Source organism: Odontesthes bonariensis, chromosome 10 (assembly GCF_027942865.1).
Source record: "Odontesthes bonariensis isolate fOdoBon6 chromosome 10, fOdoBon6.hap1, whole genome shotgun sequence".
In the NCBI taxonomy this organism is placed as follows: domain Eukaryota; kingdom Metazoa; phylum Chordata; class Actinopteri; order Atheriniformes; family Atherinopsidae; genus Odontesthes; species Odontesthes bonariensis.
The window spans coordinates 1,676,662-1,690,684 of record NC_134515.1 but is presented as its reverse complement, the minus strand read 5'-3'; the positions used below and the strand labels follow the sequence as shown (position 1 = coordinate 1,690,684).

Genomic DNA, 14,023 nt, shown 5'->3' with positions numbered 1-14,023 from the left:
AATAACGGCAGTTAAAGAACATTTTCCTGAAGTTAAGGTTCTACGTGAGAGTTCTGGGTGAAGTTACCTGCTCCAGAGCACACAGGTTCGTCCTCAGAGCGCCGTTCTCCTGTAACGGGTTCCACATTCATGTTAAAGGGTTCTGTAGGAAAATTAATCAACACACGAGTTCTAAAGGAACTGAGGAAGCTACTCCAGATTCACTGGTTCTAGCGCCGGTCTCAGAACTGTTCTATAAACTGTGACTCGTTCTTTTAAAGGTTACAGAACAGTTCTGGAGCAGCCAAACTCGTGGTCAGAGCAACCTCAGAACGCCGTTTTAAGGTCGGCGATGAGCTCTGAAGACGTTAAAGTTCTAGTTAAAATTCCATGGAACGTCTTGGGTTCTACAAAGATTCTGCGGTTAGTGTTTCATTAAGGATTCTAGGTGAGTTTTAAACGGATGTCCGGGGAAACTAAAACTAGTTGATGAGATTAGTCTACGGTTACGGTTCTAGATGTGGGTTCTGTTGAGTTTGGAATATAATTACCTGCTCAAGAGCAGACAGTTCAGTCGTCAGAGCACGGTTCTCCTGGAACATGGGGAACAGTTCTGACATCAACGGTTATCGAAGCTAAATGGGTTCCAGATGTTTGTGTGTGTACTCCTGGCATAGAACCAGCTCCTGATCAGCAGTTCTGGTTCTGGTTCTCAATGATTTATTTGAATTTAAAGGTGACAGAACGTGACATGACGTTCTTATTGAGATGTTTGAGACTTTGGTTAAAACGCCTGCTGGTTTGAGCACAGCGGCTCTCTGTTAACAGTCAGACTGATGGGGTCAGGGTTCCTAAGGGTTCTACAAGATGTTCTCCAGGTGTAAACCCAGTTTTATGGCAGGTTGACCCACAGAACCGGATCTTTATTGAAGCAGCTCGGTCGGTCGATGCTTCAGACCCGAGGAGCCTGTTGCAGGACGGGTTACAACACCGCTCTAACAGGAAGGTTCCATGTTCCCCATTTAGGGGTCGAGATGATGGATGAGATGTGGGTTGATAAAGGTTCTAATGATGAGATTTATGTTGATAAGGGTTCTAATGATGAGATTTGGGTTGATAAAGGTTCTAATGATGAGATTTATGTTGATAAGGGTTCTAATGATGAGATTTGGGTTGATAAGGGTTCTAATGATGAGATTTGGGTTGATAAAGGTTCTAATGATGAGATTTGGGTTGATAAAGGTTCTAATGATGAGATTTATGTTGATAAGGGTTCTAATGATGAGATTTGGGTTGATAAAGGTTCTAATGATGAGATTTATGTTGATAAATGCTGAGCGGCAGCCAGGTTGGTCCTGGTGATGTTTTCTGCCATGAAGGAACTCTTCTTCATGGCTGAAACGTCTCAGCGACGTTCTCTGGAGTTGGTTACCTGTTCTAGAGCAGCTAGGTTTGTCCTCAGAGCATCGTTCTCCTGCAGGATGTTGTCCACCTGCTCCTGACTGACCGCGCTCTGATTGGCTGCCTGCAGAACCGTCCCACCACAGGCAGGGGCAGCAGAGAGGCCAGAAACAGGACGGAAAGAAAAAGAAAGAGTTGGAAGAAGAAGAAGAGTAGAAGAAGAAAAAGCAGGTCAGAAACAGGAAGCAGCAGGCAGAGAAACACCAGGGCTGTGTTCGAAACCGCATACTACATACTTCCATACTACATACTTCCATACTACATACTCTTCGATCTGATTGTATGCAGAGCGTTTACCCACAATGCATCTCGCTCCTGCCCGAGCCGAAATCAGCTGATTTCCCTTAAGCCCTAAACTCTGTAAACTTTAGCAACATTTGAAACATTTTCAGGAGAGAAAGTAGTCGTTTAGATCCCCAACGTGTTGAAAACCTGACAAAATACCGGCTGTTTACAATTTTGTTCCCACGAATTTGGCGCTACTAAAGCTAGCCGCAGTGAGCTAACGCACTTCCTGTTATTTTCACAAAATAAAATACCCGTTGCCTTTTATCATAGGGAAAGCCATTACCATACAATTGGTGCTTTTGTTTTGAAAACAGGAAGTGAACCTACCCTCGTTGTAGCTAGCTTGAAACTGCCATTTTGACAGGAAATGACGATCGGCGACGTCACGTTACGTTGCATCTTGGGTAGTTTGAGTACGAGTAGTAACCTCATGATGCATACCCAACATTTCAGAGAATCTAGTATGCATCCGGGAACTTCTCGCTTACTCAAACTCGCTTACTAACTCAAAAAGTTAGTATGAGTAGTTGGGGTGGGACGATATGCTTTGGTCCCGATTCGATTGTATCACGATTCTTGATAATTGCGATTCGATATAATCAGTAATTGCATTTTTCTTCCTCCTTAAAAAACAAACAAGTTGAATCATAAACTTCTAGAATGAATGTCGTTCCCATAAACGATGCACATCAGTCTGTGTCAGTCAGTCCAGCAGCTGACATTTATTTCAATTGAGACAAAAAGAGGTACCGCAGTACCTGAACATGTACAGCATTTTTTTACAGTTACAAAATTAATTGAAATGTCCACACAGCACAAATGTGGGCTAGTTTCAACATAATTTAATGTAATGAATTAATTAAGTTTTTCTGGACACGGATATGACGTAATATAATCGATTCAGGGGAGAAAAATCGATTTTTAAAATCATCCCATAAAAAACAAATCGCGATATGTCCATGAATCGATTTTTTTGCCCACCCCTAATAAGTAGTGGGAGTAGTAGGAAAAGTATGCGGTTTGGAACACAGCCCAACTGTCCGACTGAAAAGGTGAAAACTGGGAATCATAACTCAGTTTTTTTAGTCATGAAAACCAATCAATGGATCCCCGTTTTCACTCTTTCGGTTACTTTGACAGAAACGCTCACAGCGGTGACAGAGCAGAGCAGCAGACGGAGTCATGTGACTGTGTGATGTCACATTTATCAGGAGCTCAGCTGCGTTTTTTACATCTGAGCGTTACTGAACTTCAGGTGTTCAGGAACATGTCAGGTTTCCTGCCCCCCTTTAAATAACAGCAGGGGGGCCTGTCCTCAGGTAAAGAGTGAATGAATGCACCTTTAGTTAAACCTCCTGCAGCTCATCTGTTCACTGAGGTGCGTTACCTGGTTCTTCAGGGTGTGCAGAGCCAGCTCATGTTCCTTCTCTTTGCTCTGCAGCTGCTCTCTGAGCTCTGCTGTCGCCTGATTAAAAACACAATAAATCAATTAACACGTTTAGTTTGGGGATCTTCGCGGTCGGCGTGGATTAGTGGTGATGTCACAGTGTTTGGGCCTGAGGTCTCACCTGATTGGCTGCTGCGAGGTCCGACTGGAGCTTCTGGATGCGGGTGTTCACGGCTTTCAGCTCTTCTTCTTTCCTTTGGTTGATCTCATCGATCTTTGTCCTGCAGAGAAAGCACAGAAAAGGTCAAAATCATGTCCAGAACGACAGTTTAACCTTAATAGGAATATTAATATCACACTGCAGAACTACTCTGTTCAAAAACAGCAGTAGAATTATGTCATGTTTGTAATGAAAATGTGCGAGAAGCTGGAGTTAGCCAGTGTGGGTGCATTCTGACCTGCTGTCGTTGTACAGAGCCTCCTTTTCTGTCTGCAGACGCTGAAAACTGAACGGAAAAACACTTGGTCAGAGATCTCTTTTATCTCTTAAAGTTTTACTTCTTGAACACAAAACTTCTCCCTTCTGTGATGAAACATCTTCCCTTTGAGCTGAAACCTTAAAAAAAAAGCCACTTTCTGTAAAAACTTGTCTTCTTTTTTAAAGGATTCACTAAAAGCTGGAGTCCCTCTGATGTCTGATGTCATCAGTGAGTAAAGCTGCTGGCTGAACCTGCCCTGCTGTGACGTGATTGGCTGATTACCAGTGGAGAAGGCGGATTTAAACGGAGTTACACACAGGTGTGAATGATCGTGATGATGATCTCACCTCTCCTGCTTCTTCTTTAACTTGTCAGACAGCTGAAAGACAAACAGACGACTCGTGATTAAAAGCTCATCTCCTCTGTACATCTTCTCATGTTCAGATAAGATCCACATGTTCACCTTTGTCATCTCCTCCTGTAGTTTGGTGATTTCAGCCTGTTTGGACACCTGGAGGATGAGAGGACACACGAGTTCAGTTCAGTTTGACAAATTCATCGCACTTCGTCATTAAACCGATGCAACACGAGACAAAGATGGTGCATAAGCGTTCTCTGTTCGATGTAAGAATGTTTGCTAACAGGTGCTGGAGTAAAACTCTGAAGCAGCTCAGGTTTGTAACAGTGCACGTGTGCGTATGCGTGTGCATGTGTGCGTATGCGTGTGCACGTGTGCGTATGCACGTACCTCCAGGCCGTGCACCTGCTCCCTCAGCAGCCTCTTCTCCTCCTGCTCGGTGTTCAGGGCCATCTCCAGCTCTGGTCCAAAGCAGTGAGTTATTGGACAGAGAGCAGCCGACCAGCCTAGCGCTGCCTGCTTAGCTACAATCTTCTCTACGCTCTTCTCTGACAGGCCTAAAGGGGGCGCCGCACACAGCAGGGGGCAGTCCGTTAGGCCAGACACACACTACAGCGGCGCCTCGCGCTACACCACCTCACCTGACAGCCTTTCTCTGGAGCTAAATAGCTAAATATGTCACCTTTAAGGGCGTTTTCACTGTGTGGTTCCCACAGTCAGGAGGGTAAATCAGGCCGTCAGGATGGACGGAGACGAGCGTTTAAACAAAGCAAAACGAGGAGGAAACGGGTTGTATTTTTGCAGCTTTGCCAGAAAACACCCGACTGTGGAGCATTAACTTTGAAACAGGGATGAAACTCATGGTGTTCTTCATGTAAAGCCTCTGAACAGCTCCGGGTCAGCTCGTAGTGTGTGTCTGCCCTGAGCCAGCTAGCTGCTCTACACTCAGAAAGCCGGGCCGGCAATCCTCAAACAGAAGCCGGAAATCAAAGGAAAGCAGCTGTTAGAGCCACACAGATGTGGATGTTCTGTAACAGCTGGGTAAACAAAGGCTTCTGCTGGAGGATTTATGGGGAAAAGGAGCCGGAAAGGACTTCATGCATCACACGTTGTCCAGCATCAGTTACGTTTTGGACGGATTTGCTTTGGTTACTTCTGATCAGAACTTTATAAAAACTGCAGCACAAAGATGATCCGCTCGTTTACTCAGTGGGGTCACATGGCACCAAAAGGATCGGATTATTGGCTGCCGTTAGCTGCTGTTAGCTGCCTTTAGCCGCCGTTAGCAACCGTTAGCCGCCGTTAGCTTTCACCTGACTCCAGGACCGTTGTCCTAAAACCCCCAAAGAACACTCAGTGGAGTCACATGGCACTGAAAGGATCGGATTATTAGCTGCCGTTAGCCGTTAGCCCCACTGACAGAGACTTGAACATGTTATTGGGATTAAAGGAACTGCATTAGGCTGGTTTAAGTCATATTTATCTGATAGATTCCAGTTTGTTCTTGTAAATGAGGAATCTTCCTCACACACCAGAGTAAGTCATGGAGTTCCCCAGGGTTCTGTGCTTGGACCGATTCTTTTCACTTTATACATGCTTACATTAGGTATTATTAGACAGCATGGCATAAATTTCCACTGCTATGCTGATGATACTCAGCTTTATTTATCTATGAAACCAGATGAACCCAATAGGTTGGTCAGACTACAAGCATGTCTTAAAGACATAAAGAGCTGGATGACTCAGAACTGTCTGCTTCTAAATTCAGTCAAACTGAAGTCGTTATCTTTGGACCTGAGCGCTTCAGAGAGAAACTGTCTAGCTATATAGTTACTCTAGATGGTATTTCCTTGGGTTCTAGTTCTACAGTGAGAAACTTTCGCGTTATTTCTGACCTTCCTGGTTCTGGTTCAAAGGCAGTTTTTTCTCCCCACAGTCGCCTCGTGCACGCTCAGGACGGGAGATTGGATCAGAGAGAAGCTGGTTTCCTTATCTGGGAAACTTGTTTTAATTGGACTAATTTGGACCTTATTGATTTGGACTTGATGGGATTCTGATTACAACGGAATGAACTGGACTGTATTGTTATGATTTGGTGCTTTGTGAATAAAATGAATTGCCAACAGAAACAACACAAACCCAGACTGGGTTCATCTTTATGCTGCAAGTTTGGATCTTTCAGAACAACCAGTTTTGGTCCTTTAAGGACCGGATGAAGTCTTGTTGAGCAGAAACAGCCCGGCCAATCGTTCAGCTCACGTCTGGTGACATTCACAGTTTTTATTCTCCCCAACAAAAGCTCAGATCAAAGACCGAGTGGGAAAAATAGTTCCAAACACGGTTCCTCCATCCAGCAGGAGGTCCGACTCACAGCTGCTGCGCTTCTGAGAGGTTTTTCCTGACTGAATGACACCAGACTGACCCGTAAAGTTCAAACATGAGCATAAAACTGGCCTCAAAATTTAAAAATCCATCAATATAAACAGTCTATACCATCCTGGAAATAATCTGCCAGTTTAAAACGTGCTGCTTCCAACAGTTTGTGTTCAACAAAGACGACTAAGCAGCTTTAAAGGTTCATTCCAACAGTTTGGCTGTGTTCGAAACCGCATACTTCTCCTACTACTCCTACTAACTTTCTGAGTTAGTATGCGAGTTTGAGTAAGGCAGAAGTTCCCGGATGCATACTAGATTCTCCGAAATGTTGGGTATGCATCATGAGGTTACTACTCATACTCAAACTACCCAAGATGCAACGTAACGTGACGTCGCCGATCGTCATTTCCTGTCAAAACGGCAGTTTCAAGATAGGTACAACGAGGGTAGGTTCACTTCCTGTTTTCAAAACAAAAGCACCAATTGTATGGTAATGGCTTTCCCTATGATAAAAGGCAACGGGTATTTTATTTTGTGAAAATAACCGGAAGTGCGTTGCTCACTGCGGCTAGCTTTAGTAGCACCGAATTCGTGGGAACAAAATGGTAAACAGCCGGTATTTTGTCAGGTTTTCAACACGTTGGGGATCTAAACGACTACTTTCTCACCTGAAAATGTTTCAAATGTTGCTAAAGTTTACAGAGTTTAGAGCTTAAGGGAAATCAGCTTCAGGCCGGCTGATTTCAGCTCGGGCAGGAGCGAGATGCATTGTGGGTAAACGCTCTGCATACTGTATGATCGATGAGTATGCAGTATGGAAGTATTTAGTATGTAGTATGCAGTATGTAGTATGCGGTTTCGAACACAGCCTTTGTGTTCAACAAAGACGACTCTGATGGAGGAGAATCCAGTTTCTCTGCATGAGAGGCTCAACATCAGCAGTAAAATGTAAAAATCTGATTATTTTACAGCTGATATGAGCTGAGCGTCACATGAAAGAACAGAAGTTTCTCCTCTAAAAGGGAAATACAGAGTAACAGGAGCGCCAAAGAACTGCTGCGCAATGTGGACATTTTACTAAAGGAACTATAAATAAATGAAAAACAAAAACAAAAAGATTTACCTGAATTACAAATAAACATATAACTATCTTTTGCGAAGAATTTCAGGGATATTTTAAAAATATTTTTAATAAATTCTAATTAATTTGATGATTTTTGATGATGACCAACAGATGGCGTTAAATGAACATTGATGAATAGCTTTCCTCCTCCTTGGTTTCACCTCCGATAAATCAGCTGCATCAGAGTGTTTTTCTCAGCGTATGAGCTGAATGAACCAGATAAAAACAGAGTTTGAGCCGCAGCTTCTGCTCTGAGTCTGATTATTGATCCACAGATCACTGATCAGTGGATCAGAAAGCTGCCTGTGGGACACTGAAAGTGAAGCTCGGACTGATCAGAGAGCTTCAACATGAAGAAAAGGGACATTTCAAACATCCTGAGAGGAGTTTATGTCCCATTTAAACCGTGGATCCTGTTGCTCTAACAGACTGAAGATGAGTTTTAATCTGGTGGCGCTCCTGTTATTCCTTCATTTCTGTCTGAAAAACAGCAGAAAGAACAAACTGAACTCACCGTGTAACTGTTTCTCTGTGTGTTGGAGCTGATTCTGCGTCTGCAAACACACAAAAAGAACCGACGAAACTTCAAAAATGGTCAAACCACAACTATTCGATCAGATGTTTGCATATAAATCAAATTAAAGCTGCAAACTTCCCATTTGTTTCCGTCTTCACCTGCTTAAATAAGTTACAAATATATATATATATATATATATATATATATATATATATATATATATATATATATATATATATATTAATTCTCATATATTTGTGGTTTTAAAACATAAAAAAAGATATTTTCTGGCAGTAAAAACCCCCAAAAACAACCAACAAATACAGAAGCTGCAGGTATCCTGTGCTTTAATCACCTGTTCTGTGTTCTCATTGGCTCCCTCCGCCTCCTTGTCGCCCCCTGTGACATCAGAGACTCCGTTGGCGCCGGCTGTCCCGTCGGTCTCCGTGGCGTCGCCCTGGTTGCGCTGGGCGAGCGCTTGCTTCTGCAGTTCTTTGTCAAAGCGCTCCTGGAGGGCTGCGGCAGAGGAGAATCCATCACACCTGACACTCAGGTAAACCGGGATAAACAGTGATCAATAGCCCTCAGCGATACGAACAGTGATCAATAACCCTCAGTGATACGAACAGTGATCAATAACCCTCAGCGATACAAACAGTGATCAATAACCCTCAGCGATACAAACAGTGATCAATAACCCTCAGCGATACCAACAGTGATCAATAACCCTCAGCGATACCAACAGTGATCAATAACCCTCAGCGATACGAACAGTGATCAATAACCCTCAGCGATACGAACAGTGATCAATAACCCTCAGCGATACGAACAGTGATCAATAACCCTCAGCGATACAAAGAGTGATCAATAACCCTCAGCGATACGAACAGTGATCAATAACCCTCAGCGATACGAACAGTGATCAATAACCCTCAGCGATACCAACAGTGATCAATAACCCTCAGCGATACAAAAAGTGATCAATAACCCTCAGCGATACAAACAGCGATCAATAACCCTCAGCGATACGAACAGCGATCAATAACCCTCAGCGATACAAACAGCGATCAATAACCCTCAGCGATACAAACAGCGATCAATAACCCTCAGCGATACGAACAGCGATCAATAACCCTCAGCGATACGAACAGTGATGATCAATAACCCTCAGCGATACGAACAGCGATCAATAACCCTCAGCGATACGAACAGTGATCAATAACCCTCAGCGATACGAACAGCGATCAATAACCCTCAGCGATACGAACAGCGATCAATAACCCTCAGCGATACCAACAGTGATCAATAACCCTCAGCGATACGAACAGCGATCAATAACCCTCAGCGATACCAACAGTGATCAATAACCCTCAGCGATACAAACAGTGATCAATAACCCTCAGCGATACCAACAGTGATCAATAACCCTCAGCGATACAAAGAGTGATCAATAACCCTCAGCGATACCAACAGTGATGATCAATAACCCTCAGCGATACGAACAGTGATCAATAACCCTCAGCGATACGAACAGCGATCAATAACCCTCAGCGATACGAACAGCGATCAATAACCCTCAGCGATACGAACAGTGATCAATAACCCTCAGCGATACGAACAGTGATCAATAACCCTCAGCGATACCAACAGTGATCAATAACCCTCAGCGATACAAAAAGTGATCAATAACCCTCAGCGATACCAACAGTGATCAATAACCCTCAGCGATACGAACAGTGATGATCAATAACCCTCAGCGATACGAACAGCGATCAATAACCCTCAGCGATACGAACAGTGATCAATAACCCTCAGCGATACGAACAGCGATCAATAACCCTCAGCGATACGAACAGCGATCAATAACCCTCAGCGATACCAACAGTGATCAATAACCCTCAGCGATACCAACAGTGATCAATAACCCTCAGCGATACCAACAGTGATCAATAACCCAGTCAGTCTGATCAGTCAGACCGATGGGAGCAGCTGATCCAGGGTCGGTCTGACAGCAGCTCAGCATCATCGCTACGGCAACCCAGAGGGACAACCCACACGACCAGACCGCGTTAAATAGAAAAGTTAATCTGGTTACTCAGCTTTAGTTCCACCTGTGCTGAGCGCCGTTTGGGCGCCACAATCTGCCGCGACCGCCCCCGTCCCAAGATGACCCGATAACTCGCCGGGTGTGTCGCATAGGGCTGTAGCGATAAACTAATCTTACGATACGATACGTTACACGATATTCAGCCAACGAATACGATGCGATTCGATCCGATACTATACGATGCGATACGATTTCATACGATGCGATTCGATACAATATCAATTCGATACAATATCGATTTGATACAATATCAATTCGATACAATATCGATTCGATACAATATCGATTTGATACAATATCGATACGATACGATTTGATACAATTCGATACGATTCCATACGATGCGCTACGACTCGATACGATTCCATACGATGCGCTACGACTCGATACGATTTGATACAATTCGATACCATGCGATTCGATACGATTTCATACGATGCGACTCGATACAATATCGATACGATACGATTTGATACAATTCGATACAATTCCATACGATGCAATATCGATACGATACAATTCCATACGATGCGCTACGATTCCATACGATTTGATACAATTCGATACGATGCGATTCGATACCGATACGATACATATCGATACGATTTGATACAATTCGATAAGATTCAATTCGATTTGATACAATTCGATACGATACGATTCAATTCGATTTGATACAATTTGATGCGATTCAATTCGATACAATTCGATTTGATACAATTCGATACAATTCAATACGATTCAATTCGATTTGATACAATTCGATGCGATTCAATTCGATACGATGCGATTCAATTCGATACGATGCGATTCAATTCGATACAATTCGATTTGATACGATTTGATACAATTCAATACGATTCGATTTGATACAATTCGATGCGATTCGATACGATTTGATACAATTCGATACGATTCAATTCGATACAATTTCATACGATACAATTCCATTCGATACAATTCCATACGATTCGATACAATACGATACGATACGATACGATTCGATTCAATGTGATACAATGTGATTCGATGCGATGCGATACGAAACGAAGTTTAAGCCCACCTTTCATGTTCTTCTGCAGGGCGGAGTTTTCAGCCTGGAGGCGGAGCAGCTCTCCATCCACAGGGCTGGAGGCGGGGTTAGCCGGGGGGGCGGTGGCAGAGGCTCCTCCTCCCTCCTTCAGGCCCTGGTTCTCCTGCTCCAGCTGTTCGATCTGCGTGCACAGCTGGAAAACAGCAAAGAAGTTAGGAAAAGGTTTCATCACCCCGGGCGCTCCCCCCTGGGCGGGCGCTCCACCTCGGTCACTCCACCCGGGCGCTCCCCCCCGGCGCCACCCCGTACCTTGGACAGCTCGGTCATCAGCGTGCTGTTCTGCAGACGGAAGTCTTCCTCCTGGCTGTGCAGCTTCCCCTGCAGCATCTCGTTCTCGCTCAGCAGCGCCTCCACCTCCTGCAGACAGACACCACCCGTCTGTGACACCAACCAACACCGGTCAGAACGAGCATGAAGCCACCAGAGGGCAGAAAAACACTCACCTGAGCCTTCTTGCTCCTGTTCAAAGCCTGAAGAGAAACAAACAGAAATCATTTCAGACCAAAATCTGCTGAGAAACATCTGCCTCACTCGGACGGAGAAATCTGACTCTGACCTTCTGTGCTTTGATGAAGTCTCTCTCCAGAGACGCATTCTTCAGGCGGACGGCGTTCAGCTCTGAAACACAGCGGCAGTTAGTTTCTGCTGAACAAGGGTAGGGTGGGTAGCAACGAGTTACATTTACTTGAGTAAGTTTTGGTAAACATTATACTTTTAGGAGTAGTTTTAAATCTCTATACTTTTTACTTTTCCTTGAGTAGATGTGTGCAGCAGAAACTGTCCTCTTACTCCGCTACATTAGGCTACAATGAGCTGGTTACTTTTCTTCTTACCTCTTTGGTATTCTACGCCTCATTATTTTTATCCCCCCGCGTACGCCTCATTTTAATGTTTTATTCTGACAGAGAGAGAGACTTCCGCCAAAGGCTCTACCACCTGACTGTGTTCCACCAATCAGACGCAGCCGTGCGGTCTGGTCACGTGACCGTACTCGATCTCAGCGGCGGGACGGGTTAGCTTTAGCATTAGCAGTCGTAGCAAACAAACAAAGAAACAGATGAAAAATGTCAGAACCAACGGTGGGAAATGAAGACGCAGACGAGGCCTCATACTGAAAGCATGTTTACCTTACAAAGAGTGAGAAACAGCAGCTACATTATGTGTCTTCTGTGTCAACCAAAACAAACGCACATTTCAGCAGAAACTCAACATCTAACTTGAGGAAACATGTAGCGCTAAGTTTCCTAAACTCGTTTTTCCCCCATGGATAGGTGAATGTTTGTTTTTTAGGTTACATATGGGTTACATATGTTTTAAACATTTCCTACGTCTCTTTTATTTTTTATTGAAGTTCTTGAGTTTACCTGGATTATTTAAATTTAAGTTATTTTGTAATAAATTAATTAATTTTAATTTATTTTATCAATTGGATGAACTCTAATTTGCCTAAAGATGATTATTTAGTATTTTTGTCTGTCTGATTGAATGCTTGTGTTAACAAATAAATCAGACGTTACTCAACAGTTACTCAGTACTCGAGGAGTTTTTTTCACCTTTTTTACTCTTACTCAAGTAATTATTTGGATGAATACTTTTTACTTTTACTCCAGTTGGACAGGTTACCTGCAGAGTTCTTCCTGAGGTCATCGGACAGCTGGTAGTTCTGGGTCCGCAGCTCCAGCAGCTGAGCCTGAAAACACAAACACCAGGATGATGATGCAAACCTCATCATCACGCAGTGACCTCATGGCGCCCGACAGAAAAACTGACGTTTAAATTCCAGTTCAATCCAATTCAATGTTTCCAGAGCAGCTGTAAACACGTGTACTGTTCCTTTAATCCCAGCAGCTGGTTCACAGTCGCTGCTGATTGGAGGAAACGTGACTAAAGGAACAGTCCGTCAACAACCAGATCAAAAGTTCGACATATTTCAGTCACATTTAAAGTATTTTTCATCTTTCATACAGAAATAAGAGAGAAAAGTTTCCTTTATTTTACAGAAACAGTCCAGATAATGATTTCCAGAGTCTTCTCTGACCGACTTTACTGGGTTTAAAGAACAGAAACAAATGAAAAACAGGAATAAACACTGAATAAAATACAGAAAATATGAATATAAACTGACGTTAGCCAACACGAGCCGGCAAACACGCTACAAACGTGTTGAAACCAGGACGCCAGTTTCCCAACGTGGCGCCAGGTCAAACAGGAACATTTCAACACCGAAGCAACGGCAGGAAGTTTCCAAACCTTTCCAAACCTTTCCAGGACCTTTTTATTCTTTTAACTTTGCTTTATTACTGTTTATTCCACCTGGAATAACTAAGTTTAACAGCCGTTTTCAGGCTTCTGCCCGCTGATGTGAAGAAAACCACAGAAGTTCAGGGATTTCCTTCACTTTCAGGGCCTTAAATCGGAGCCGTTAGCCGCTCCGGGATGGGGACAGTTAACGGGAGTCCGGCGTCAGCTCGGCCGCTGGTGGGTGTTGGTTTGAGGCTGTCAGTGAGTGAAGAGCCAGTGTTGAATTAATCGCTTTTCAGGATTTTTCTGTCATTTTATCCACATAAAACTCAGTAAAATGTCTTTCAGTCGGATCTTTTTCACGTTTTTCGGCTGTCGGCAGCATGCAGTGATACGAAGGGAGAGAAAATAGGGCCAAGAGATTGTGAGCTCTGACTTTTTCCTGGAGAACCATTTTGTGATGCAAATGTATTACTCTGTTGAACGCATATTGTTTTGAGAAGCAAAGCGCTTTATTTTTTAAACCGCAGCCAACTAGCCGGACTACCTTCATCAACACCAAAACGAGGCTGGAACTCTGCTCACAGGACGCAGCAGGGGGTAAGAAGATGTTC

The 14,023-nt window shown here is 43.7% G+C and overlaps 1 protein-coding gene across 3 annotated transcripts in view; it reads right to left on the bottom strand.

Moving 5' to 3' along the window:
- Positions 1–14,023, bottom strand: part of gripap1 (GRIP1 associated protein 1) — a 40,007-nt gene that overhangs the window by 23,967 nt on the left and 2,017 nt on the right. Inside the window, exons 2-16 of one of the 3 annotated variants that reach the window (XM_075475901.1) lie at positions 12,792–12,858; positions 11,725–11,786; positions 11,612–11,638; positions 11,418–11,525; positions 11,139–11,301; positions 8,324–8,484; positions 7,966–8,005; positions 4,343–4,413; positions 4,058–4,105; positions 3,942–3,973; positions 3,574–3,621; positions 3,297–3,396; positions 3,116–3,193; positions 1,412–1,504; positions 531–572 (exon numbers count right to left, since the gene is read on the bottom strand). In XM_075475901.1, coding sequence (XP_075332016.1) covers positions 531–572; positions 1,412–1,504; positions 3,116–3,193; positions 3,297–3,396; positions 3,574–3,621; positions 3,942–3,973; positions 4,058–4,105; positions 4,343–4,413; positions 7,966–8,005; positions 8,324–8,484; positions 11,139–11,301; positions 11,418–11,525; positions 11,612–11,638; positions 11,725–11,786; positions 12,792–12,858 — 1,140 coding nt within the window. The remainder of the gene's footprint in view (positions 1–530; positions 573–1,411; positions 1,505–3,115; positions 3,194–3,296; positions 3,397–3,573; positions 3,622–3,941; positions 3,974–4,057; positions 4,106–4,342; positions 4,414–7,965; positions 8,006–8,323; positions 8,485–11,138; positions 11,302–11,417; positions 11,526–11,611; positions 11,639–11,724; positions 11,787–12,791; positions 12,859–14,023) is intronic. The other 2 variants (XM_075475902.1, XM_075475903.1) reach the window with 2 other exon arrangements.